Genomic DNA, 27,485 nt, shown 5'->3' with positions numbered 1-27,485 from the left:
GATTAATTTCAACACCTCTAGTATAAAGACAAATCTCTGCCTGGACAATTCTACTACCTTCAGAGGCCCTTCGGCTGACTTTAAGGTGCGGCATTTCACAGTCCAGACCAACTCTGTAAAGAATGCAGCAAGATGCAGTACCGTTGAACAGGGACCTCTGTGACAGCAAACACAATATACTGCCTTTTAGTACTGTCATACTGCAACTTGTGCTTATCTAGACACTTTATGGCAGACTAAAGTAACATAACCACCTGTAATAGCATGAACTTTTCTCTGGCTGACGCAATGTGCTGGTACCTCTCTCACCCACCGGGAGCGACTCAGATTACCCCCAGAGCCAACCTCTCGTTCCAGAGGAAACAACCAAGGTAGTGTTTTTGAAAGAAATGGAATGAGAATGTAGTTTTGTTTAGTCGTTTTTACATATTGAGCATGATACTGTAGGTGTCAAGTACTTAGTGAGAACTAAATCCTCTAAAACAGATGGGAGCTCTGGTAGGTGTAAGTGCATCCAAATCCCATGACAGCAGCTTTCCGTGACACGAATGATAAAGCTGGAACATGAACAGTTTGATATAATATCATATTCTACAAAACAAATTTAAAACAACAGAAAACCCTCACCATATAGCTCTCTTTTCAAAGACAATAGGACCTAGCCTTTATAGACCCATTACAGATAATTGAAGTAAACAATGGTTTGGGATCCAAAAGGGGTGGAAAATTACCATAACATTTCTTGCAACAGCTTGAGCAACATAATGGGGTCAGTTCACTCTAACACTCAGGGAGCTCATTTGTATTTGTTTTTTGTTCATACACTCTTAGGTGGAATTGCATACATGAGAGTGAAGGTAAGGATGCCAACATCAATGTCAGTATCATTTTGGTGTGAACTGTTCCTTTAAGATGGTGGCGAACTGCCTCATATGAAGGCTTTTGCCTCTTGGCTTGTATTGCTGTAGTCTGCTGTTTCTGCTTCATTCCCTTTTTCCTTCTCTTGGCACTGTGCAGTTATAATCCTTACTTACATTAATCATTTTGGTACACAGATCAAATAAATATACATTTGTCCTGGTAAGGGGAATCTTCTCTTTGTATAGTCACTGTCTTGTTTTATTTGCTGTCTTAAAAGCCACAAAAAGTTAAATCAGAGAAGCTGGGTTTTTGATCTGATCACATCTGTTCATATATATTATGTTTTTAATAGCAGGTGCAATATTGGTCCTCATACAGTTTATGTGGGGTTGATTTTTTCAGAATACACGAGGAAACACAGTAGATTTAATGCAGGTATAGTTTTAATGCAGCTCTACTTGTATAATATTTAACCTGACAGATTCAAACCCCCACCAACCCATCCATCTGAGTTTCGTTAAAGACCATCATATGACATCTACCATAAATCTTTTGGTTATAAGATTATTTTTTCTGCACATTAGTACACACAACAAGATGCAAAAATATGCCCTAGAAACAACATCTCTGCTGAAAAGGAACAGTTTGCCATGCATATCTGCGCTGCCATGCATATCAGCCTCTGTGCCAAGGCATCTGGTCATTGCTCATTAAACAGTGAACAGCGTAACAACCGTTATTCACTTGGAATTATTTCTGGAAGAATAACAATTAAAAATAATTAATCTGTAAATGAATAGTTTTGTTATCAGATGGGATTGGCATGCAACATGTCTTCAGTTTCCAGAGGAATCTATCAAATCTCAGAATTTGAACACAATTGTCAGGAAGAAATGTCACTTTTGTCTACTTCTGTATTCTTGACGTAGCCTTCTATAGGGTATGGACAATCAATAGTGACCATAGCGCTATAGAAAACATATATTATTTATTGATTGTGTGTCAAAAACACACTATGAATCAGGCCTTGGACATGTCTGCACTCTGTATTGACCACATTACAAAAACACTTTCCTGTACAGAGTCTGATCCAATGGGGTTTTCTCTATGTTATGCTTGGAATAACAATTTGATGCTCTATTTGACTGAACATCCCCTCCGCAAGCAATCACATACAGTATACAGTCAGTGATGCTATGGATTTTAAACAGTTTTATGGCTTCTTTCAGTTGACTCTGGCACATTTGTCAAAGGAAAATTAGTCTTAGACAAGAGTCTAGTTTTAGACAAGATCAATATGTTAAATTCAGATTGATATCTTGACTTAACACAGTATGACCATTCCAAAGGCTTTTTTTTGTATTGTCTTAAATATGATACCATTTGTTTTAATAGCTAACAAAAACTCACAGTAAGGTTGAGTCTCCCTATGCAGTTATATTATAGATTTACCTGCTAGTGAAACTATCACATCAAGAAGTACAGATAAAAGGCCATAACAAAGATAACTGTTGTAGTTTCATATATTTCAAATGTTACAATTGGCAAATGTATTTTGCTGAAAATAAAGTTTGTTTTTACCACATGCATTAAGAAAGGGATTTGCTTCCGAAAGTGAAATGCTTTGGGAATATTTAAGATTTCCTCCAGAACAGACTGCACTTTGACTTTACTAAAACCAATTCCGAAATGTAATAAAATAATATTAAAATTTTGAAACACATATCATCCATCACTGCTTTATTGAGCAGAGTTCGTATTCCCATAATAAACTGTTTTGGCAGTGCTTTCACCACTACATTAGGAAATACAGCTCTAAAGCAAAAATATTATACATTGACATTGTAAATCATACTACAGTCACAGTATCTGTCAGAAAAATTGCAATAAGATTTTTTCTTTTCATACAGTGCAGGCCGGTTTTCTACAATATTCCTACTTTCATGTAATATTACTTACTTAAAGGAGGTTGAATGTCATGTAGAACATCCATAGAAGCCAGATGAGTTGTAAGGGAAAAAAATCCCTGATCTCATCTTGGAGTGTGAAGTATTTTTTTCGCTTGCTGAACCACATGTCAAAGAGGCACTCGTTAATGGAGAACTTCACCCTGCACTCCTGCTCCGCTGACAAAATAGTAAAATGAGGATAGATGGGTTATTTACTTAGAGGTAGTGTTTACCACTCCACTTGATATAAAGGGGTATGCTACTGCACTTCCTTGTCATTAGTAGGAAGAACGTCAACAATGCCTCCCTAATTATTGTCGGTATTGTGTCTGTGAGTCATTTCACAGTTAGCCACCCACTCCATAGCAAGATGATTTAATGTTAATAAGTACTGCTATGTTGGAACAAACACTTTTAAGGGTGATGTTATGTGGGAGATAGATGTGCAGTGAGCATCTGCTGGAGTTTGGAGAGTGTGAGCATGTGTGTGTATGTGTGTGTGTGGGTAGGGGGTACAAGGAAAGGTGATATCTGTAGTGCTAATGTAGCACATGTACACAGATTGCCATATGTGCCACAGTGCAGCTAACTAAATCCTCATTTGCGACAAACCACTGTAGACATTGTTTTTTCGTTTTTTTCTGTCAGAAAAAGCGAAAATGATACTATATAAATTCAGTTTATTGCCAGCTGAACTGAGTTCTGAGTTCTAACTGTCTCTAAACAAGCAAACAAAAGGTCTTAGCTGTGTTCACACTGTGCCACCAGTGTAGTCTCCTTTTTTCCATTCTGATGATGTTATCTGAGTGACATTAAAACTTAGTGAGTGTAAATGCTGATTTGCTGAATTGTGTCACGTATATAAATTATACTCTTACCTATTATCATTTCAGCTAGTCTATAACAATTTATGTCATTCTTATTCTGCAGCTGCCTGGCAAGTTGATTGTGATAATTAATACCACTCATTTATGGCTGAAAACACATGGAACATTTTAAACTGCGATTTGAGTCATGCTGTAATTAAATGCAGGCCTGTGGCAAATTAAACTGGTTTGTGTGATCATTTTATGGATACTCTCTTTTTCAAACTACTGTATCATGATTAAATAAGCCCATATCTCCTACTCACTGCCAAATGCTGGAAAGAAACATGAAAACAAAAGTTTTACTGCTTGAGATTCATAACAGGAGACACTTGACAGACGCAAACAGGATTTGTCAGCCCCGGTGAGTGGTGTCTGGGCTGCCAGCATTAGCAGTGACAGCTGACTGTCACTCTTGATGCCACGCTGCTAAATGGGAATGCAATCTATTACCCCGATTGTTTTTGACTTTGTCTTGGGCCGACTGGCCATGAAGGTAAGAGTGATAAGCTTTACAGAGCCATCATGTCAGATAGAGCTCAATTTCACTATCCCACAATCCTTCTTGGGGTTTTCAGTTGTTACTTCCTAGCTAATCAGTAATGTGTGGCAACATAATCAATACTAAGAAGTTTACTCCATCAACAATTGCCATTTACAATATATGGTCAATACTTTGAATTATATTTTATTAGGATGTAATGTGTGCAGACAATTTGACAGGTTAATAAAAAAAGATTATCATGATATATGATTATTTATCTGTCTGTGATAGTAATCTTCATCAGTGCAGTAACACTAGCAGTCACAGTATAACCTGCAATGTTGAACCAATCTTGTCAAGGTCATTCCATCACAATCAACAACAATCACATCATAAAACATGTAATGCACTACTGTTCCTAAATTCAGTAATCATATTGCACTTACTAATCAAACAATTATGTTGTTACTCACTTTACATAAGGTCTTCGATTATCTGCATAAAAAATATAACCTGATTTTTCATCCACATTTATAAAATCACTTGACTGATTTCTTTGCTTTCGGTGAGAAGAATACACCTTCCTCTAATTCCAACTCTAAAGTCATTAAATAGTTGAAGTCAGGGTTGGAGATGGAGATAAGGAGGAAATAAGCTGCACTAGTCTAAAGTTTGGTGAGCAAGTGATTCGACTGAATTTGTTTTCAGTGATTTGTTCAATACCAAGAATAAAAACTCAAAATCTTTTTTGCTGTTATTAGTACTGCAACTATTGTTTAGTGTTAAATTGTTGTAGTTGGGTTAGGTTTCAAATGTTATGTAAATTTGTTATGTACATTTAATGGGTGTTTTGTATTTATTTATATGAACATATTTAAGTATTATTAAAACCGTTAATTATTCCATTTCAAGTTCCAAGTTTCCTTAGCAATAAAAAAAATGTATATCATCAATCATCTTTTTTATTTTAAAGTATTGGTTCTGACACTGTTTAGGCACCGGTACCGTTTTATAAGTATTGTTTTAGCACCATTTAAAAAAAAAAAAAGAAGGATGCCCAACCCTATACAATATATAACACTGGCCATCCAGTTTGTGCACAACCTTTCCAAAGTACAAAACATCCACAGGTCAATGCCATCAAACTCAATATCATGAAACAGTCACTGGCTCCCACAAGTGTGCAATAGATGGTTATCATAATTACAGTATTTGCAATCATTGTTTTGACCTCTCACCCAGACAAATGTGGATACATCAAAACAATACATTCATCTTTATTATGAACGGCTTACAGGGTTATGGGGTTAATGTTAATACTACAGAGACCACACTGAAAAAGCACAGAAATTATTTCATAGTCCCACTCAAAAGGATCCAAATGTATTTACTTCATCACATTTATATACATTGTCCTAATGGACAATTATTTCTTAAAATTTACATATTTTCCTCTTTACTGAAAATTGACAGATCAAGCAGAATGTGAATCTCACACCTACATACACTTCATTTAACCTTTACAATACTAACTTCTCAGTTTTCACACTATGTACTATATTCCATCTCTCAGCCTACCACTCACTGAGAGTGGTATTACTATTGACATTTTAGGCAGGCGACAAGTATTCTATCAAATGTTTCTACTCCTAACCTTTTGTCATCTTGATAACTAACGTTGAGAGAAATGTAGGCATTTTGTTGTCTGTATTCACTGGCGTCAAAATCTCTTACATTATTTGCTACAGCACTCACAGCTGTCAATAATTTAAGTGGGGCTAAGCTTTCACTTGTTTAAATGGCCACATTAAAGAGACAAAACTGAACACGACCACAGACCAGATGTAACACTTCATTGTGAAAATCTCACAGAATGTCTCTAATGTAAGACAAAAAAATGCTGTTCTTCTATAGTTGCTTTTGTCATTCTAACCGATTCTTTATTTTACCAATGTGACCGATGTGCCACATATTGTACTGAAAGTCATAATTCTAGCAGTTTAGGTGATTAACTAATAGTAAGAGAGCACTGTAGGTGTTGGAGTTTTTTTTTTTTCTCTCTTTCGTCTCACCTTCTCTGATTCCACTTCTAGGTGTCTGTCAGCTTGTGATACTGTGATCACATGGTTAATCAGAGGTGATCCAAATGCATTTTACACATTCCACTCTCCTCCTTGCGCCTCATACAAATAAATCACATCCGCCATCTACCCTATGAATCTCCAAATCATCGGCCACCTTATATCGCAGAAGCAACAACACTGATGATCTTATTAGAGGGATAGAGCAATGATGCACTTTTACCATCAATACTGATATCCGACCAGTTCCTAATAATTTCTGCTCTTGGCAGCACCACTTGCTTCGGCCAAGCCACTTAACAAATCAAGTCATACCACAACTGCGACCAGCAGACAATGTAGCCTGCGTGGCCTCAACCTCAGCAACAATCACCTCTACTTCACTCTGTAAAATGGAATGAATAAACCAAGTTATGTGCAATTTTGGGATTTTTGATTAATTTACCTTTTGCAGTTAATAGAATGGGGGTGCATACCATCTCACATCCACTGTGACTGATAAAAACAGATTAGCTTTCTCCACATTTATTTTTTTAAATTGATTTTATAGATGAAGCCCAAGGTCACTATTAATGGAGATTAAAATATGCTATTTGTTTTAAAATGTACTGTTGATCCATATTGTGTTATTGATTTCATGTAATTTATACTAAATCATTGGATGTGAGTGTGTGAATTTAAAACAGGTCGTTGCTGTTAAAGGGCATGCTGCAAAGGTGCATCAATTGTTTCTGTTCTAGATCCATGGTTTCCATCATTTGTCCAAACATAGCGACGTCAAAACTGCTGTTAATGGCGAATGAAGGGAAAGATTACATGAACAAATTTCCCCCAACCCCAACTCAAACCTGTCATCCATGCGAACACCTTAATTTGTGTCTTCTAATATATGCATGTGTATACTCCTCCCTATATATGTATTTGTGTTTTGTACAAGATTTGTATTTGTCCAACCTGTGCACCGGCCCCTCTATCTCTACTGAACACCTTGAGGTCATATCGGCCCTATGCTGGACAGGGTGGCTGGTTCCCATTTAGATTATGGATGGTTATTACTGCCTCCCGGCTGTCAGTCAGATTAGACCAATATGTCCCAGAATGGAGGCTCATTGTGCAACATAGAGGACCTTCTGCTGGGGAGGAGGAGGGGCAATTTAAATAAGTCATCTCCAGAACCTTCCATGTTTTACAAATCTATTAGTGCACTCTCTAGATGTATCCATGTGTCAAGTATTTGTTGTACCAAATGTCCACTATGTAAGGTAATGTCTAGTCTGTCTGCCTGCCTCTCTATATCTATAATCACAAGAATAACATTGTCTTACACTCTTGGCACCTGCAGTTAAGTACATGTAAGAAAGACACAAGAAAACAAACACACATATCTGCAGTATTCCCTTGTAACACATTCAACTGATTAAATAATTTGTTGGTTGTTGGTTAGCAGAATAGTGTGGTTCCTAATAATAGAGAACATTAGCGTAAGTTGTTTGATGTTATGTCTGCTCACAGCTCTAATATGCAGATGCGGTTTGGTTTTCACCACTTTGAAAGACATGATAGACATTAAACTGAAATGTTCTTGTTTATATCACCACATTATTTGAGATACAGTATGTAGCAAGCACACTTAAGTGGTTATTCGTGATTGTTTCAAGATTCATTATATATCTGTTTATAGCCCCACTGCTGAGGGAAATCTGGTTTCACTTTGATGACAACTTTTATGGGGAGGGAAATTGAAAGATGTTAGATTTGCAGGATTTTATGAACAGACATTTCAATGCTTTCAATTACTGAGTGTAAGTACCAGTATAGTCCCACTTTCCTGACTATTCTAGCAATATGTTATTTAATGCCATTTTATTTTTCTTCTGTGGCTTTGTAATACAGTATTAGAAGTATTTCCACCAGAATGTGTAGCAGTAGTTTCAACAGCAGTGTGAGACAGACAAGCAATTGTTTTAAAGCAGTCTGTTAAGCCATGTGTTGATTTACTGAATAGCATCCTTTCTGAAAGGCTTGGTATAATAATATTGGCATGACTAAATAGAATAATAAGCTAAAATAAATGAAACCTATCTGAAACATGAAAACCCCTTTAGAATACCCACTTTTAAAGTCAACTTTGACTGCCACAAAACTTTAACAAATCCTCTTACCATGATGATAAATAGGTAATTTGTATGCCTTCCAACACAACCCATATGGCTGTTCCAAAAACTACACATGCCTGCTTTATGGTTGAGATCTGGAAGCTGAAAGTACTTGGTTAAGCTCAGGAAAACAACACTGTCTTGGTTCAGAGAAATCAATATTGACTGTTGGTACAAGACGGGGCATTAACTGCGCTCACGTGTGTCACTTTCTCCTTAAGAGGTTTGCCATAACAACGTTGCAGACAGTATATTTGGTTGTGTTCCATCGTGAGGGCAGTAAATATTCTACTACAACTACAAACTACAAAAGTTCACCTGTCAGGAAAGTGCAAACATAGGTCATTTAAGTGTCTCACTGCGGCATGCTAAAACCCCTGATTTGCCTCCTATACATCACATGGTGTATGTGAGCTTAAGTCAGTTTTGTCTGCAACTGTGTACCACAGAGGCATTTACCCAACACGGGTGACAAACTGAGTAGTAAGAAGTGTGCTGTTTCACTATTTCAGCAGAGGTGAACACTCTTCTCATCTTCTAATCTATTTATTAAATGGGGAGTACATTTTCTCTCTGCAGACAATAATAGATAAATAGTAATGTTCATTTCCATGGGAAATAAGCCATGTGATGCTATTCGCATGGGGTGTTTTGAGTTATTTATATGTAACATCAACAACTGCCGACAAGAATTTGCCAGCCCAGTGTACTGTACAAATAAAAGTCAGTATTTTGTGTACTCTTATGATTCACCATTTTCAACTTGTGTGGACCAAAAAATATTTCTTTTATGTATCTCTATCTTCTCAGCATGTGTATTTATGTGTGGGTGTGAATAGTTGTCTGCACTCAGAGGCGTATGTTGTTTTTTTCCCTTCTTTTTTTTTTCTTTGTGAGTGTGTAATTGTGTGTGTGTAGACACAGACACAGTATGTCTCTGTGGGCTTGCATGTGTGTGTTTTGACCCTGATGGTAAGAGAGGAGAGGAAATGGCAGAAGGAAAACCGCACTACAGTAAGTGAAGTGTGGAATGTGCTTGGTTTTGGGATCACATTGGCCCATGTGCATGGGAAAACACAAAGAAGAGCGTCTACTGCCAGACAGATGAGAGGTTGGGAAAGTGCTTCGCTTTAACTCCCTGTGACTTCAATTTAAGCTTTCTCTCATATTTAAAATAGTGTTAAAGGCTGTGGATCACTCTTTAATTCTGCTGTTTATCACAATGCTGTCTAAGTGAATCATTTTCCCCTTCAGTTTGCAGCTGCGGAGAAAGGATTCATGGATGCTGTCTGAGTTGAAATCATTTGTTCCAGGGGTGTCCTAAGTTTGTCAAAACAGTCAGCTCAGCTTGTCTTTCTAGACATTTAGTGGAAACACTGAATGCAGACACCCCCTGAAATAAAGTACCACATTAAATTAGATTGGCAATATAAAAGTTTTTAAAACCCTCTGAGAGCACTTTGTGAAGTGATTTTATTTTCACATCCAAAAACACCACAGGGAATTCAGGCTGACAGAGCACTGATGTTTGGTTTGTGAAGAGGAAAAAAAACTCTATGGGACTCTGTGCATGTTTCTCTGCGTTATGATTGGAATTGAGACTTTACTAGTTTTCTAAAATGGTTTTAGATGCATTTGCAGCAGCATGAAATGCTTGTATCTATAACTGTCTCACTGTCAGCCTCATGGTCTATGTGGCCTTAACCCTTTCCATATGTTAATGCAAAATTAGTATGCAATGCTGTGGAAGAAAACGTGTAGATGACATTTAATCATACTTTAATTAAGCCAGCTCATTGACAGCCAGTATCATTAGCTATCGAGAAATAACACGTGCAGAATTAATGTTGTCTTTAGAGCATCAAATCCCAATATGTTCATGTTTGTCCATCCGTCCATCCTTCCATCCAATGAAGCCTTCCAAAGGGAATTGTTTCAACATGTAACACATTTCTGATAATCCCTAACAGTAATGGCAATTTTCTTCATCATCCTATGCATCTGATGCCCTTGGTCTTTTGCCTCCGCAGCGGTGTCCAGCTTCCAGGCACATTTTCAGAGCAATTTTATGAGTGATGATGGAGATAGAGGGTTGTGGTAATGATGGTAGACAGGCCAAGTCTCAGCCATGGAGCTGGACTGGGGCTTAGGAGCCAGGGATGCAGCAAACAAGTATATATGCCACAGGGGCTAATCCTACACTGGTCCAGAATGATGAACACATATTAGTCAAAGGCCACCGACCAGGACATAGCATAGTAAGAGTGTATAAATGGGGGATGGGCTGTGACACAGTGCCAGGTTACGCTCAGTGGTCGCAGTGTGGAGTATCACTGCTGGCAGGATGTTGTGCCTACAGGTAGCAGGTGTGTCTGGCGTTACATTTTGTATGCTCCCTTGGATTACATGTCAAATGTTACTCCACATATGGTAGTGCACAGTGCGATTAATGCTATAGTTGAATCAGCAGAGCTACATGCAGCTGCAGCACTGAATACTGTGACATAGTTTTGACAAAGCTAATATAATTTTTCTCTCTTCCCTTCCTCCCTCTTTTCTTCCTCTGTGTCTCAACAGCAGCAGATGGTGAGGAACCAACTTCAGCAGGTGGGAAATTTTTATGCTTGGTAACATGATTTCCCTTTCATTTGTGTATGTCTGTGTGTGTGTGTTGTGCTGCTGCTGTGTGTGGCTGGTGGTGTGGGTGTGGTGTGTGTGATAGAGAGAGAGAGCAAGAGGGTGCTTTCAGTCTCTAAATCTTGGCCAAGCCTCTCCCTTCCTTCATTACCATGTACTCTAATTCCTGTATCGAACCACTGATCATGCCTGGTCAGCAACACTCGTGATTATATCATTTGGTAGTTCAGTTCATAAGGCAGTCCTATTTAAACCTCCACTAATAGTGTGACTTGTCTTGGTCTGGTACAGAGTTTTGAGATTGTTTTCAGAATCTCACAGTCCAATTCAGGCCGGTGATTGCTTTAGCTTGATTGCTTTTCATCGAGTGAAATTTTCAGAATACCTGAGAATTGAGCATAATTTCTAGGGATGTTTTTTAAAACCATTCCTAGTCTGTCTGAGCAAGGATGTTTAAATCCATTACCTCCAGAATAGCTTTAATATACAACAATTTCAATATCTTACTGTCATTTATGTAAAGTACAATGCATTCCATCTTTAAATGCATGCCATTAGCATTAGTCTGAATGTAAAGTGTATCCAGTCCCTAAGGAGTGCACTGAGTTGTGCTGCTCTTAGTGTTTGCATTTAATAGGTAATAAAGTAAGTAATCTGTGAATTATCATACAGAAACTTCCTTTGAAAATCCTCTTCTTTCGAGATCATATTTGTTATTCAATAGTACTGCTTCTCATTATTGAAAGAACTAATGTAACGAGAGTTTCATTACAAAAGCAAGACCACAGAGGACAACAGTAAACAAGAACCTGATTTATCTTCATCAGTGATATAATTAAAATGTCACTTCACATCCTGGGGAAGCACTGCAACTGAATACAAACTTCCTAGTTCTAAGTGCATCCTCAGCATCTAATTGTCTTTGTCTATGTTTCTTTCATTAATATTAATAGTGGAATGTTTATTTGAGATCAAATGGGTTAAAACAAGACTGATTTATTTAGATAAGACATAATACCCTACAAATCAAAGCAGTCTGTTGTTTCAGTGCTAAGCTTAGTGTCATCTCAGACTCTGATCAGTCAGTCAAGACAGAAACACAAACAAATGTATGCATACGTACATCCACATACATAATTCATATATAAATACATAAATACAACTGAATATACATTTGCTGCAATATAAATCTAAAATAAACTTACTTTAAAAAATGAATATTGGAAAGTGAAATTTCACACAAAAAGTACTAAATAAATTAAAAGGCTCATTTAAATATCTACATCCAAATCTCATATTTTTTAACCAAAGTCACAAAGCACAATTCAGATTGAATTGCCCGGTGACAGATGTCACACATAGGGCTCTCACAAGAACCGATACCAAGTCGATACCAAAGTTCTTCTAGTTTTTTTGCAGCACTGTGGGTACCATAAGTACCAGGAATACAGGGGGCGGCATACACGCCAACAAGTATTCTAGTCTCCTGTTAAATGCATAGTAAGAACAGTGCATATAAGAACAGTAACATGTTGAAGATGGGGGGAAGTGCAGCTGCAGCAACAGCTCAACCTCGACTCTGAGAAAAGAAAAACAGGAAAACTTTTTTAACTCTGAGGGGTCTCTCCTTGCAGAGCATTCAGGAGGAGAAGAGGTGCTCACCTGAAATGGTTTGCTGAGTCTCAGAATTATCCACAGTCACACTATGACTATAGAACTACTTTTATTATATTGTTAGAACAATATGCAAGCCAAGTGTGAACATACTGTAAATTATTAACATTTATTTATAATATATAGCAATTCAGTCTAAATATACTCCTGTTAATTGCTTGAAAGAATAACGGCAATAAATCATGTTGGCAAAGCTTTTTTTGTGTGTACTGTACACATTTCAGATAACAGAGAGAATGCGGCAAACAGCACAAGAAATAATTATCTGATCTGAAAATGACCCGAATTAGGTGTGACTTGTGGCCACTGACCTGGAACTGGACTTCGGGAGAAAATAGGACAGGGTGATGTGGAAGGCCAAATTACTCATGACAGGTTTAAAGAATTTAGCATATCAGCTGCTATTTCTCAGCCTTCATATCTTTAATCTACATATTCACACCCTTTGTCTGCACACATAAAGGGGACTAGTCCTCAGCACATTTGGCCTGTATTTCTTTAGGGTCTGTGTATATCTCTGCATGTGTCTTGCTACTGTTTTGAAAGGTTGACGTTGATAAAGAAAATCTGCTTAGTGTGATAACATGACAAAATATTGGATTTCATTTTGACCTCTGCCCTAATAAAATAATGAAATGAGAAAATTGGCTACATTTTATCTACATAAGGTGGGATTCTTTCTTTATATCTAGGAAAGTCTGTTCCTACTGTAAGAAATGGAAAATTTCTGATTACATTAAGAATACAAAGGACAATGACTAACTGTACCTTCATCTTTTTGCTGTGAAGCTGCAAAAAATCCCACCGAGAAATAGCAATGACTGAACTGAATTACATTAATAAATGTAGTGAGCATACAGTGTGTCACCTTTTTTATTGTGTTTTAGGATGTAGTGGGAGACTGTAATTTCAATGTTGCATATTAAGTAGTTACATTATTACTACTTCGATTAATTTGTAAATGTGATCTTGAACGTCAAATATGCAGCTTTTTCTCAGTAAGTAAGCAAAGCACATTTGAATCTTTTTTCTTTTTTTATAAAAAGGAAGTAGTTTTAATGGGCACCGGTCTTTCATTATATACCAAGAGATACTAAAATATCCATATTAAGAAACTCTCAGATTCCTCTCAGATCATGATCAAAACTCTTCACTGGCTTTCAGAATGTACTCATCATGTGCATTAGTCTTAAGTACAAAATTCATTTCTTCACATTTATATAATTATAGATAAAAGATAAAGAGAGAGAGAGAGAGAGTGCATTAATAGGTTTCATCCATTCAGACATCCCCTTGCTTATGCATCTGAGAGATGAAGATTGTGTCTTCCTGTCCATCTCATTCAGTATTTGCTTAATGTGTTTTTTTGATGTATAGTTATTGTACATTATTAAACATTTTATTGTATGCATATATTACATATTGGTAAATGGTAATTGGACTGCATTTATTCTTTATAGTCTTCTAACTACTTAAAGTGCTTTACGCTACAGGTCAACATTCACCCATTCACACACACATTCATACACAGATGACAAAGGCTGACATGCAATCATCAGAAACAGAAAGTAACGCCTATTCTTACACACATACACACACACACACACACACACACACACATACACACACACACAGACTGATGGCGCAACCTTAGGGAGCAGGTTCATAGGAGCAGGTCATAAGGTCTCAAGAATCTTCCGATTAGTGGACGACCTGCTATACCTCTAAGCCAGCCTTCCCCCATTATATATTAATTATGATACACTTAACTTTCTGTTAGTATCTAGTTTAGGGAGAATGAGCGCCTAAACTAATTGTCAAATTGTAATTGTAACAAATAGACTCACAGAAAGTGAGTCTTCCTTCGTGTGAAATGTGCCTTGTAGACTTAAGAATCTTATTTTTTATTGAATGTAAGGCCTACCATGAATCCTTTAGAGCTACAATGACCCTGGTATTGATAAAGCAAACCTAATTGTATGCTTACAGTGGCCTCTGTGGTATGCAGGGTGCTGTTTTCTGAGAAGGCTCCATGAGACGCAGGCTCTGGCTTCCATGCACAAATTGAAATTTTGCAAAGCCCATTGCAGGGGCAGCCCCAATCACATATTTGCAGTGTCATTTTACTGCAAAAAGTTGTAGATGATGTAACCTAAAATTAATTCACACAACACTGCAGGTGCCCCCACAAATTCTATAAATGCTTAAGCCCTGTGGTTGAAGCATGTGGACTCCACAGGCAAATACCAGAGATGCCACTGAGACCTCAAGAAGCATAATTGAGTTTTAAGGTTAAGTGGATAAATAACAGTCTCTTTGCAGAACACAGAACAGTAGTTGTCCCCCACTGAAATACTTGGTGCTAGCTTCTCTCTAATTTTCTTAAATCTTATTAGGTTACAGCTAATTCCTTTTACGATATATAATTTTGCATTGCTCACAAACATTAGAATCAGGACAATGCCTTTGTTACCGAAGACCCTTTGGAGGCAGGCCCAATGCTGACATGACATTTTCATGGCATTTAGTATCTGACAAGACAACCTTCATTTATGCCTTTCTTTGGATCTTCCAAGAATGATGCTGCTCTTCAGTGTGACCTCTCCATTCGGATATTTAGTTGACATATTCCAAACCATTTTGTTTCTGCTTGATTCTTACTACTTTCAATTCTAAGTGCATTTGTCCGACATTGTCAAATGCTGATGGGCTGAAATGGCAGTGTGGCAAGGGCACAGGAGAATAGAATTCACTAAAAGCATGAACGTACGGCAGCTCATGCTGAGAGCACTGATGTAATATTGGTGGTACAGTGCCAACTTTCATCAGTCGAGGTGAAGGATGGGTGCAGTGACCATGAGCCTGTGAACCAGTGAAGCCATCATAGAAAAAGAGGCTGGGTTAAAATAGATTTGACACAATTAGGCCATGTCAGATTTCTCTGTGATGTGGCTGGGTGCACATTCAGAGCTGAGGAACTTCAATGTAAATTTCACTCTCTTGAGGCAGGTAAAATGTGTATTTCTTAAAATATTTTAATAAAAGGTTAACAAGGTGGTTGATGGGCCAGCTTTTCACTGTTAACTCAGTACTGTGTAAGATGGAGAAATTGGAACTGAAATTCAGTTGACAGTTTCATTTTCAGGGGACTTTTTCATCGACAGTCATTTCACTTGTGTTATTTAATTATCTACGGAACCTCTCTAAAATAAAGGTTTTCCAATAAAGGTAGTGGGTGTGACTTTGGTGGTTGGTGTTTCAGTGCAGCTGTCAATTAAGGATTTGTGGTTAGTATTAGATTAAAGGCACTTCTACCACTGCTGCAGCTAAATGGTCAGTTGGCCCCACAACCACATCACCGGGATCAACAGATATCTTTATCAAGGATTCAGTAATTCTTTGTTAGACTTGTAGTAAGACCCTTTTTACCCTTTCCTTGCATTTAATTTATCAGAGAAATAGCTGTAATACTGTATATTGTTTACATTTGTATAGAGGAGTGTTGTCTCTGAGTCTTTGTAATAGGAAAACAGAGTGAACAAGAGGCTCAGTACTTAATTATATCCCTCTTATGAAATTAAGTGAGTCTTAATACCTAAAGCCTCTCAGCTTCAATGGTGCATTGTAAAATTTAGCATTGTAAACTATATCATTTATAAGGGGCTAAGTTATAGGTGTAGTGTAATGACATTAGTATTTGCTTGTACATTTGGAAGAAGCTAATGTTTGTGACAGCTGTCAGCTAAGATGTAAGAGCGCATATGTAGTCTTAACCCTGAAAATGTCAGGCCTTCGTGATTGATCTTCAAGGAAACAAAGGATGCTTTCCTGTGTTTAACCATTGGTCAGGTTTTCACAGTTGATTGATTGGACTCTCTTTGCAGCCAGAAAAGAAATCACAGCGCTCGTGCCGGACACAACACAGGCTCACATCAATCACAGAGCGAGCGTTGGCTTGTACAGCAGAGCAGCAGCTGACGTTCACACAAGAAAGCTGCCAATGTTTCCTCCAGACACGCATCACACAACTTACCAAGAGAGCATCCACTGACAGCCTGATGAGATATCCTCACATGACACCCAATGTCCACCTCCTCACCTTTTCTGGAAAAGTTGCTTGTTTTTTCTTTGATGTGTCTTGATCTCCACTTTTGTATCTACAAATGTATCATTTATATTTTCTTGTTAGGAAGTTAGAAACATGTTAGTCCAGCAGCCACAATGAGCACTTTTCCAATAAGTTTTTAAAAGAGTTTTATAAATCTCAACCCACTATGATAGTGTGCTAATGTAACTGTTGTAGTCCATCAGGTTTTGATGTTTTTTAACACATCAGGGTGTAAAGGTATGCAGTGTCTCCCTCAACTTGAAGTGTTCTAGGTTTAGAATTGTCATCCAGCTCCATAGCAACAGTATCAGTAAATCAGTATTTTTGAAATGATGCTTTGTAATTTTTTGGAGCCTTTTATATCTAAAAAATAACTCAAACATAGCTGTCACACAGAACACACTCCCTCTGTATCTGTCTCATACACTCACTTTGACTCTCTCTCTCTCTCTTACTCCCACCGCCTCTTTCCCTCCCTGCTTTTTTCAGCTTTATGCGCTCTCCATTAGGGAGGCTGTCAGTACGCCTTGGTGCGACTATAGATCGCCACGTCAAAACAGCCCTGAAACCTGTCACCCCCCTCTTCCTCAGAGAGCAGGGCCTCTGTGAAAGCTATTATACGTTTCTCTGTTCAGCTGATTAGCCACCGCTCTCATTATTACTGATACAGGTCCTGGCTTTGAAATGGCATGGCTTCGATAGGATTAACTCCTTTGTAATTCATATCCAGAGGCCTACTAATTTCAACGAGAGAACAATAATAAGATTGCTACTGGTGTTTATTTATCTATTTCCGTTCCTGAGTTCATTTTCAGCTTATGCATTTTCTGGGTTGGGGCTAGCCTTAAATGGTTGAGCAGATGATGTAGTATACAATTCAAGGCCGCGCCTGTTTACTTGACATTGTCGAATTTTCTGCTCATGGCTGTTCATTTGTCAAATTGACTTAAGAGGGCATGATAGTCTCACCCTTGAGACTTGTTCTTGTTGCTTATCACTTAAAATGAAATAAGAGTCCTGTCAAAGCATAGTTTACCTGTCAACGGTAAGATATGACTGCAAAAAGACTAGAATAGAAATTGCATCAAGAGACAGGAAGCCTAAAGAGAGGGTTCACGGGAAGCAAATTTCTGTGAACTGTTTTCTGTTGACAGACTACAAGCTTGAGACTGACCATATGTTGTCACAGAAAACATCAGACATTCGTTACACATCGGCCGTTTAACATTCAACACGTGCTGAGCTTTAACCAAGTTTGCATTAATATCCGATGGGAGACTCCGAAAGTTTTTCCCATCCAATCTCAATCCACAAAGTTTTGACAGCCTCGGTGCAGTTGTACAACTCAATGTTTAAAAGATGAGACAGCTATTGGCAGGCCCTTGAGTTATGAAACCAATAACCCTGCGTCAAGGCCTTGTCATTTACATTTGGCCTCATGCTGCAGGTTAGTCCGAGAAAGGTTTTAGATGGCCGTAATATGGCATCATGTTGTAGGCATTGCCAATGAATTAATATATTGCTGTGTCATATAAATTTGCTTGTAATAACTGATTCAAGGCTGCAGGTATCATCATTGGTCCCAGAGAGCAAAATTATGAGGAAAATAAATTATATATAATAAGGGGAAAAAACACACTTAAACACTTAAGAAGAAAAAGTACTCAAACTGAGTTATTAATCATTACCAGCATAACTTTGAGAGTGTTTTTTTTTTTTTTTTTGGGTGATTTGAAATTCTTTCTTTTGTTTGCTAAATCCCCAAAGAATCCCCATGAATTCACCAGCGATTGCAAAGCCTCCCAATGCTCACTACACCCAAATATTAAAGAGACAACAATGGTAATGATGAATGGGGCACTGCAAACACAGCAAGAATACATGTGCTTAGTGGCCCTGAATACAAATTCCCTTGCAAATTAGTGTTTGGCACATGCAAGACTTTTCTGCACTGTACTGACCCTTGCACAGGGTAACAGCATAAGCACCCTTTGATTTTCAGTAGGAATGTTGAACTGTTGTAATGTGTGTGGTGTGGAATAGCAACATGTGGAAACGCATGGAATACACTTAACAAAGAAAGCAACGAAGCCATTAGCAAATACAGTACGTATCAATTCATATAAACTATGCGAAAAAGGATACATACACTCATACATGGATGAAAACAATCCTTGCAATAAAGGGCAAGTTCTTTTGGTAAATGAAACGTATTTTCAATATTCAGAATTTGTATATTTTGCTACTTTATGAAGTGCCTTATGAAATTTAATGAGAAGTAACTCTATCCTCATGATGATTTTGTGTGTTGAGAGCACTAAGAAAAGCAAGGGATCCATGTGTCTTTTGTAGAGTTCAGTTACATATATGTAACACATTCCACATATGTTAGCAATAAAGACAATCTCACTGTAACCAAGCTTATATAGATATTTTCTTATTTATTTTCATTTAAAACTAACATTTTTTTTTAAATTACTTATTTAGAATGATGTATGTGTGATAGCACTTTGCAGTGTCCAAGGCACTGGCCTCTATACTGCACCTTATGTTATATAAAGAATAAATAGCTGCACAAATGGCAGAAGGTCAGTTATTAATTATCCAGCGAGCCTACATACCCAGCAGTGCAGGAAACATCTTTGCAGTCACTCAAGCAAACATTGTTTTGCACTGTGGAATATAAGTACAGTACACAATTGATAATTGGATGCAAAGGCCAAAAATGAGCTGTTTGGCCCGCTTAACGTTCATTATAGTGTTTCATTTCAAAGGTAACTCACTTCTGTTGTAACAAATACCCTACTAATTGTTGATTCTGTGTTTTGGCATCGTCGGTATCATGATTTTTCTGTCTCAATTTCAAGTTTTTCCACTCCAGCAACCTAAATCTGGTAGAGCAATTCAGTCTTCTCTGCACTCTTGTGCGTGTATGTGTGAGTGTGCCAGTGAGTGTGTGTATTAGCATGCAGTTAGTCTGTGCTTTCCTCTTGAAACTGTGAGCACTGTGAGGATGAAGTGTTGCTTTCCTGCAGGGGACATATTCAATGATTTTTAGACGGTACCTTGGGCTGCCCTCCAGACCACAGAGACCAACAGCAGTCACTGAAAGCCAGCCTCTCTCTTCTCTCCTGTCATCCTCAGTTTTGCCTGTCAAACTGTTTTACTTATACACTGTCTCACAAGATCCAGCTCTATTTAAACTTTGTCGCTGAAAATGTTTTCAAATGCACAGGCAATATGCATGTTTGATTAAATTAAATCCTTGGCTAAGGTTGTATAAGAATGTTTTTTGTCAGTGTTGGCAGGGCAATATTCATTTTATTCATGCACACTCTGAAAAACAGCGTGCTTCACTAGAATGATCCAATTACCTAGAACATTGTATACTTGTATGCACAGCAAATGAGAAAGTGAAAGATGCAGCCCATTATCAGTTTCTCACCGTCTTAACATAACATCTTGTTTTAATAGTGGCACAAAACTGACTTCTTAACAGTGATTTCCTCTTTTTTCAATGCAGGCCCTTGCCATCCAAATCCTTGCCACAACAGAGGAACATGTGAGATCAGTGAGACCTACAGGGGTGACACTTTCATCGGTTACGTCTGCAAGTGTCCACCAGGCTTCAGTGGAGTTCACTGCCAACACAGTAAGTTGGACCACTCTCTTCCTTGTTTCTCTAAAAACCTAAAAAAACCTTGACACACGTAAATTCTTATAAAATAGAATATTAAATCAAAGAGTTTGTAAGGTTTTCAGAAAACCTCTGCGTCTCCTTTTACACATTTCCGTGAAGTGTGATTTGTCTGTTTGATCTGAAAGATTTTCAACACAAATAATGACCTTGAGCAGTGAATAAATGTTGAACAGCTGACAGAAAGTAAATCGCTGTTGAAAGGACGAGTTCAGCAAAACGATAGTGAAAAGAAATGCTGAACTTGCTTTCTTTTGTTGAGCATGCTCTTAATAAAGGTTGGAGTCAGAAGGTTTTTGCTGCCTATGAGATACGTTAGACCATGAGCATTGTTCTGAACCCCAGTACAATTTATGCTCTATCTTTAAACAGACTTTCTGAACTTTTAAGCCTCTTATGCCCTGAAACTGGGCACAAGGCAACATGAGGTGCAAGCGCATGTGAGTGTGACCAACACCAGCAATAGTAAAAACATGAAAATGTACAAATGTACAAAAGGGTCATTGCAACTCTGTAAGTGCACTACTGGCTGTGCTGTGTATTTTGATGTTGTTGAAGACAGTTACAAAGAAATAAAGCAAAGTAATGGAAAATCAGCAACATTGCTTTTCTTAAAACAACAGAAACTTCCTTTTATTGTAAGCTTTCTCCAGCCTTTCTCTCAAACTGTTCACAGAAACAACAAGGAGCAGTAGGAGTGAGCTGTTTTAACATTTCAAAAAGTCAAGTTACTTTTCTTTTTTTTCTGTTTCACGTAAATATTCTCAACAGTAGTCACTGTTCTCAACCAATTTCACAGAAAAGATTAAATAGTGGCTTTTATTGTGTCAGTATTACTCGCAGCACGACTTATTAGGAAATATGTTATTTAACGTCTGGAAGTAAAACCTAGTTAATGTGTATTTAAAAAAGAAAATGTCATATAAGAGATGCAATCAAAATCAGCTAGCCGGCAGTAGAAAAAGTATAGTATCCCACCTACATTGATTTCTTGACTTAAAACTTTTGCATTTTAAATACATCCCAGGATTTGGAAACAGCAAGAAGCTTTTGTCTGTAAGTGCTAAATCTAGCTAAATCCTGCAGAATGATATATAGGCCAAGTCCTGAGGCTGTCTGTGTGTGTGAGCTTGGCAGAGCATTGCGTTAGCCCGCACAACACAGTTGTCCTTCATCACAGGTGTGCTTGTAAGTAATGGATTTAATGTATCACGGTGCAAACTGTGTGGTGAGATGGCCCATTATTGGTCTGAGAGAGATAGAAGTATAGACACACAGAAAGAAAGAGAGATGATAGCCAATACTTACAGAAACCTTTTATATCTGCCTGATAATCCTACCACACCAAGGTCAAACAAAGACAGCACTTGAGAGGTAAACTGAAAAGAAGAAATGGGCTCTCATTTTAGGACAGTTGGTGTCAGTCATTTGTTTCCATATCATTTTCTTTTTTCTATTTTATGAAAATGCACAAAACATAAAAGGAAATGGAGCGAGTCACTATATCAACGGTATTTCATTGTGTTTGTTTCCAGCCAGAGTTGTGAGCAATTGGCTAGCATTCATGTCATAATTCAGTTATTGTTTCCTATTAAGCCCTTAGGGTGGTGAGAAACTGATTTGATATGGGCTGAATACATATTAATGTCTGCCAATTTCCCTCACGGTCATTACAGTTGAATGGAAGAGAGTGGGTGACAGTGAGAGAGGGGGAAAGAGAGAAATAGTTTTGTATCTGAAGACATTTATAATCAAATCTAGCGTCTGAATAATTCCTGCAATTAAATGATAAAGGCATATAAATAATTGTCCCTTTAGAATGACAGCTTAGCAGGCTTTGTTATGGTATGGTGTTGGCTTTTAATTGATGACAAGCTTAATGAAAAGGATAAAAAATTAGAAAAAAGATTTTGGCTGGGAGTTCTGTAGGATACAAGAAACAACACAAAAACAAGGGGTGTTTTAGTCTTGCTGAACAACCTGTCTTAATGTGTGTGTTATTTTAATGAATATCAACCACTTAGATATTAGGTCTATATCTATATAGGTAGATATTGATGTGCCCCTTTTCACTGCTGATGACACTTCAAGCTAGTATTTGTCGATACTATGAATTCATCAATACATTCATTAGTCTCCTTGTTAAAAAGCTGGCAGCTGTTGCAACAGAATGGATACCTGCTGCTTTATTGTGAAATATTAAACCAAATCAGACTAAGATCAGACAAACTCAGGATGTACAGTATTTACGGATGGGTTTTTTAAACATTGCTTCAGGATTGTAGGATTACCTTTTTACCTCATGATATCTAGTAATCCAGTGTTTTAAATCAGTATTGGCCCGGATCAGTGTTTGGATTTCTATATACTGTGCATCATACACATGTAACATAATATAAATGTGTAGGCCAGCCCTGGATTTTTACTGTTGCTCTTACTATCTCCTTGCTCCGTTGGAGCAAAATCCAATTTCTCACCTTTGAACGTTATCCTAAATACATGCGCCACATATCCTGCTTGTTAGACCAGTTTTATGAAGCACAGCCAGCAATGATGTCACACATGGTGAGCTAGGATAAGTACAAGCTATTTCAGACTTTATTGATGGGCAGACACCATACTGTATGTACTCGATGCTGTTGTTATTTTTTTTTACAGCCATCAGTGAGTCAACTTGAGGTGTTAAGATTTCCATATTCAGACCAGACGTCAGACAATCACAGCTAAAGGTGATGGCAGTGTGAAGTCACAGCAGGCGTCAAAGTGAAAGTTTCATAAGTTTGATTTCAGTCAGCCACTTTTATGCAACTCAGTCTAATAGTATCTTGTTTATGGATTTTAGTAGATTAAGTCTTTTAGGGCTGCCCCCGAAAACTCAAAACTCAACTCATAAGTTTGTCAGTCAAATTAATTTGAGTTTTGAGTTTTGATCCCGGTTTAGCTTTTGAAATGGCAGTCAGGCAAAACAGTTGGAAATCAGCTTTACCAAGTCTCAACCACCAGAGAAAAAAACAGGGTTGATTTTAGGTTAGTGTCACTGCTTTTGTTCTGGAAGCCCTTATTACCACTAAGTCATTCATCTTTCGAATAGTGTGGTGTCATGTCCCTGAGAGAACAAGTGCCATGTGATCGGGCAAGAAGCCAAACATTGTAATGAACTGTCACAGTGTGGAGATTGGGACTGATTGCCTCAGATCATTTTTAGGGCATGCATTCTCAGTCTATCAAGGACAAATGAGCTATAAACTGTTGGGATTTTTACTGAAGTTTTTATTTTTCTGCAGAGATATTTGCCATAATGTCTCCCCATAAACGGTCTTGTGTAACAAGCACACCTCCTGGTGAGGTTAAAATTGACGCAGTAATACTAACTCATAGCTTGGAAAGTTGGCAGATCAGAGGAAGAATGTCACACTCTTCTTTTGTGTAGTGAAACTTGATCACAAGTTCCTGTGGCTCCTTTTCCTTTAATCTCTTTGAAAGATGTTGGTTTTGTCTTTTTTCTTTATACTTACTCACTGATACTGTATGTGGAGCTCACTCAAATATATTAAAATAAGTGGTTTGAAGGTCTGAAAAGTCAGGCTAGTGCAGAAGTGCCTTAAACCTGCATTCATTCTAATCCAAAAAATGGGTTTACTCCACTGGTTGCAAAAAGAAGTCTGATTGTATGAAAGCTTATGAAAACATGGCCCTATTTGTCACTTGATTTATTGTATCAGTAAATAGTTTCCTAATGGGTTTATAGTCTCAATCGCTAGTTTTAAGTCTTTAAAATCAGCATGATATTCATTTTGTATATTACGTTCCCAATTAGAGTAAAGCAGAGTAGCCTATACTTTAGGACGTGGCTATCTTGTGATTGACAAGTCACTACCATGGCGACCACCCCTCACTCATCCCTAGCTCTACAATCTCATCCAAATATGGTTCTTACTTCTTTACTTCTGGCTCCAAAAACCAAGATGGCAACAGCCATAATGCCATACAAGAGGTTTATTCCATGAACCAGTGAGTGACATCACGGTGGCTTTGTCGACTATTTATTATAATGTCTATGAGCTCACTGCAAATCACAGACAAAATTAAAGCTAAGAGAGAGAACTGTTTCCTGAAAATATGAGTCGATATGTTGAGGCTGGTTTTATTTTTATTATTTATTTTGGTCTTTTTATTTTTATTTTTTTATTGTTTTATTTTTATATCTGGTTTATTGTTGTTGTTCAAGTATTATCTCAGTCTCTTCCCATCCTTCTGGATCCTGCAAATCCTTTGAGCAGATTCCATCTTGCTCTTTGATCAATACGCGTCTTTGCCTTTCTCTCTGAAACACAAGCAGGGCAGGATTGATTGGAGCTAAATGTAGGATGTGTGAGATTTTTTTAGAGTATGGCCCTGTGTTAGCTCATGTATTGACAGTTGCTATCATGCTGTATTAGCCCTGCTGCCTCCACAGCTTCTTGCCACAGAATAATCAGCCAGTGTTTATGGCTGCAGCCCGTTGTAAGACCGCAAGGAGCCATTACTGTTAGTCAATTCACCTGGGACAGATCACAAACTGCTTTTCATCAGCTCAAGAGAAAAAAATAGACTTCGTAAGGACATGGTCTATGCTTACTCTTTGGTACTACTGCATTACTACCCTGTTGTGTGTGTTTTGCAGTTTGTAAGGAAATATCCAGTGGTGCTATTTTTTTCCCCCCTCTCTAGTGTTTCACAGGGCCCTCTGACTCCACGCCTTCACATGGATTTTTATGGATAGTGAGCAAGAGAAATAGAGATCGGACTTATTTTCTGTCTTCATCTCTTTGTTGTGTTCAATTTACTGCTTAAGAGCAAGATGATAGCATAGACAATAGCACTACAGCCCGAGGCAACATGAGTAGTATCAAAAGGAAAGTGGTTATGTACATCTCAACCTGTAAACATTTGACTACAGCAATATACTCTATTTGTCAGGCACAAGGTAGAGGCAGGCAGTTTCTCCCAGCACCCCCTTCTCCCCTGTGAACACCCACCTCTTCACTTTACTAGCACACCTCCGAGTGGTTACCTGCATCTCTTCAAGCGAAAAATGACTTGCCCTTCTCAAACCTGCCACTGCCTCACAGGAGGTGTTAGTCGGCATTTCTTCCTCTCCTCCCATGGAGGCCACTGAGAAAGGACAGCGGGTGGGGTGGAGAGAGATAGGTGGGCTTGTGGTTTTTCTCCTCCCTCTCAACATGATTGAGGCAGTTGTTATCTCCTTCTAACTGTGAGGCTGCACTGTTAAAGTCACTCCAGCAAATATCACGATGAAGCATGGAAATTTCCTTCTTCTTTTCCTAAAAGCTAATGGCATCTCACCAGGCCTTAAAATCCCATGCTCTTTCATTTAGCAATAGGAATTTTAACAGTCAATAAAGAACAGTATGCATATAATTGCTTTAAACATGGATATACTGATATCAACACAGAAAAGAAAGTCAAAGCTATTAAATGGTTAAATATCTTTGAGCATGTACTGTATACAGATCAGTTTTTTGTCAGACCTATAAATATGTTTCCACCTCATCAGTGTTTGCACCATCACTCCTGGAGCCACTCCTCTGACAGTACAGAGAGTCCCAAACATGTGGACTAAATTTGTGTTTGTTTGCTCCTTCTGTTCATAGTTATTTTGTAGAAATGATAACAGTTCTGAAGTAGAAAATGGACCCATATTTCCAACAAATGATCTTGCAAATTGCCACTGTGTCCACAAAATCAGCCTCCTATTCATGTCAGTGGTGAAGCTCCGCAAAGTGCTGTTGCTATTTTGTTTATAGCTCCAGGGGGAAGTTGTTCATGTGCAGAAATCCAATAACTGTCTTAGATCACATGAGCAGTATAGCTGAATTTTGTTTTAGGGCGGATTTTCACTTTGAGTTTTAAAAAAATTACTTTTTTCGGGGCAGGCTTAGCTAACTGGATTAAGATTGATTTAAGTACAACTTTAAGTTAGTGGAAAAGTTTGTTAAAGAAAAACTTTTCCATGGTAAACAGGCGGAAGGAGCACTTTGTCCACAGAAACCAATTTTCAAAATAAACAGAGGCATCAGTTTAGTCATAGTGCCTGAGGTCTGTTCTTGTAGGTATAAATCTGTCTCGTCTTAAGAGCCTCTGGCTTACAAGAGCTGGAAAGTTTTACTGAAATTATGCTAATCTGGACACCAGTTTTATTTTTATACGCATAAATTAGCATGAATAACTTTTAACACCAGTTTGTTTTCTCAGAATAATTTATACCTATTCTAAAATCAACGACTTCTGCTCCTCTTTTCTTCTTCTTTGGGTCACAAACACATGGCTGGTGATTGTGTTGCATTATTAATTATTAACAGTCTGTAGTAGCATTATATCAGTGCAGCATCATGTCATAGCCTTTATTTAGGTTATTTACGTAAGAGTGTCTAATGTATTTTTCTTTTCTCCATTTTTTTTTCTTGTCATATTTTGTGAATTTCATCAAAAACCTCACATTGTTTATCTTGTGAGTACAGATTCACTCCTACTGGAGTTTTCCAAGGTCGTCATTGTATCACATACAAAAAAATGTGCCCCACTACCTGAAGTGGCCTTAGAACCTTTGTGAACACTGGCTGCCTCAAGGCTCTCCCCACTGCTCCATTACTGTGATGTAGAGCTGTGTGGAGGACACAGCCATTTCCAGACACCCTCTTAACATTACATTCACAATCCCACAGCCCACCCACTGCTCTCAGTCTGTGGCTAGAAAGCAGCATTTACAGGAAGAGATGAGAGTAGAGAATCCTGGGGGAAGGGTCCATAGTCCATCAAACATCCAAAGAAGCGACCACAATCACGCAGCCAAACCGTCAGACGCCAATGATCAACTACTCATGGAGAGACAGAGTGTGTCCGCACACTCGCTTTCTGTCTCGCAGGAGTCTCTGCAGATCAAAATGGAAAGATGAATATGCTTGTGGGCCA

General features: G+C 38.0%; 1 protein-coding gene across 3 annotated transcripts in view; it reads left to right on the top strand.

Moving 5' to 3' along the window:
* Nucleotides 1–27,485, top strand: part of edil3a (EGF-like repeats and discoidin I-like domains 3a) — a 104,727-nt gene that overhangs the window by 16,441 nt on the left and 60,801 nt on the right. Inside the window, exons 2-3 of one of the 3 annotated variants that reach the window (XM_035658850.1) lie at nucleotides 10,978–11,004; nucleotides 20,340–20,468. In XM_035658850.1, the coding sequence (XP_035514743.1) occupies nucleotides 10,978–11,004; nucleotides 20,340–20,468 (156 nt within the window). Of the gene's footprint in view, nucleotides 1–10,974; nucleotides 11,005–20,339; nucleotides 20,469–27,485 lie in introns of all 3 variants that reach the window. The other 2 variants (XM_035658848.1, XM_035658851.1) reach the window with 2 other exon arrangements.

Source organism: Morone saxatilis, unplaced genomic scaffold, assembly GCF_004916995.1.
Source record: "Morone saxatilis isolate NCDOM2014 unplaced genomic scaffold, NCSU_SB_2.0 Contig16, whole genome shotgun sequence".
Lineage (NCBI taxonomy): Eukaryota > Metazoa > Chordata > Actinopteri > Moronidae > Morone > Morone saxatilis.
This window is presented reverse-complemented; position numbering and strand designations above follow the sequence as displayed.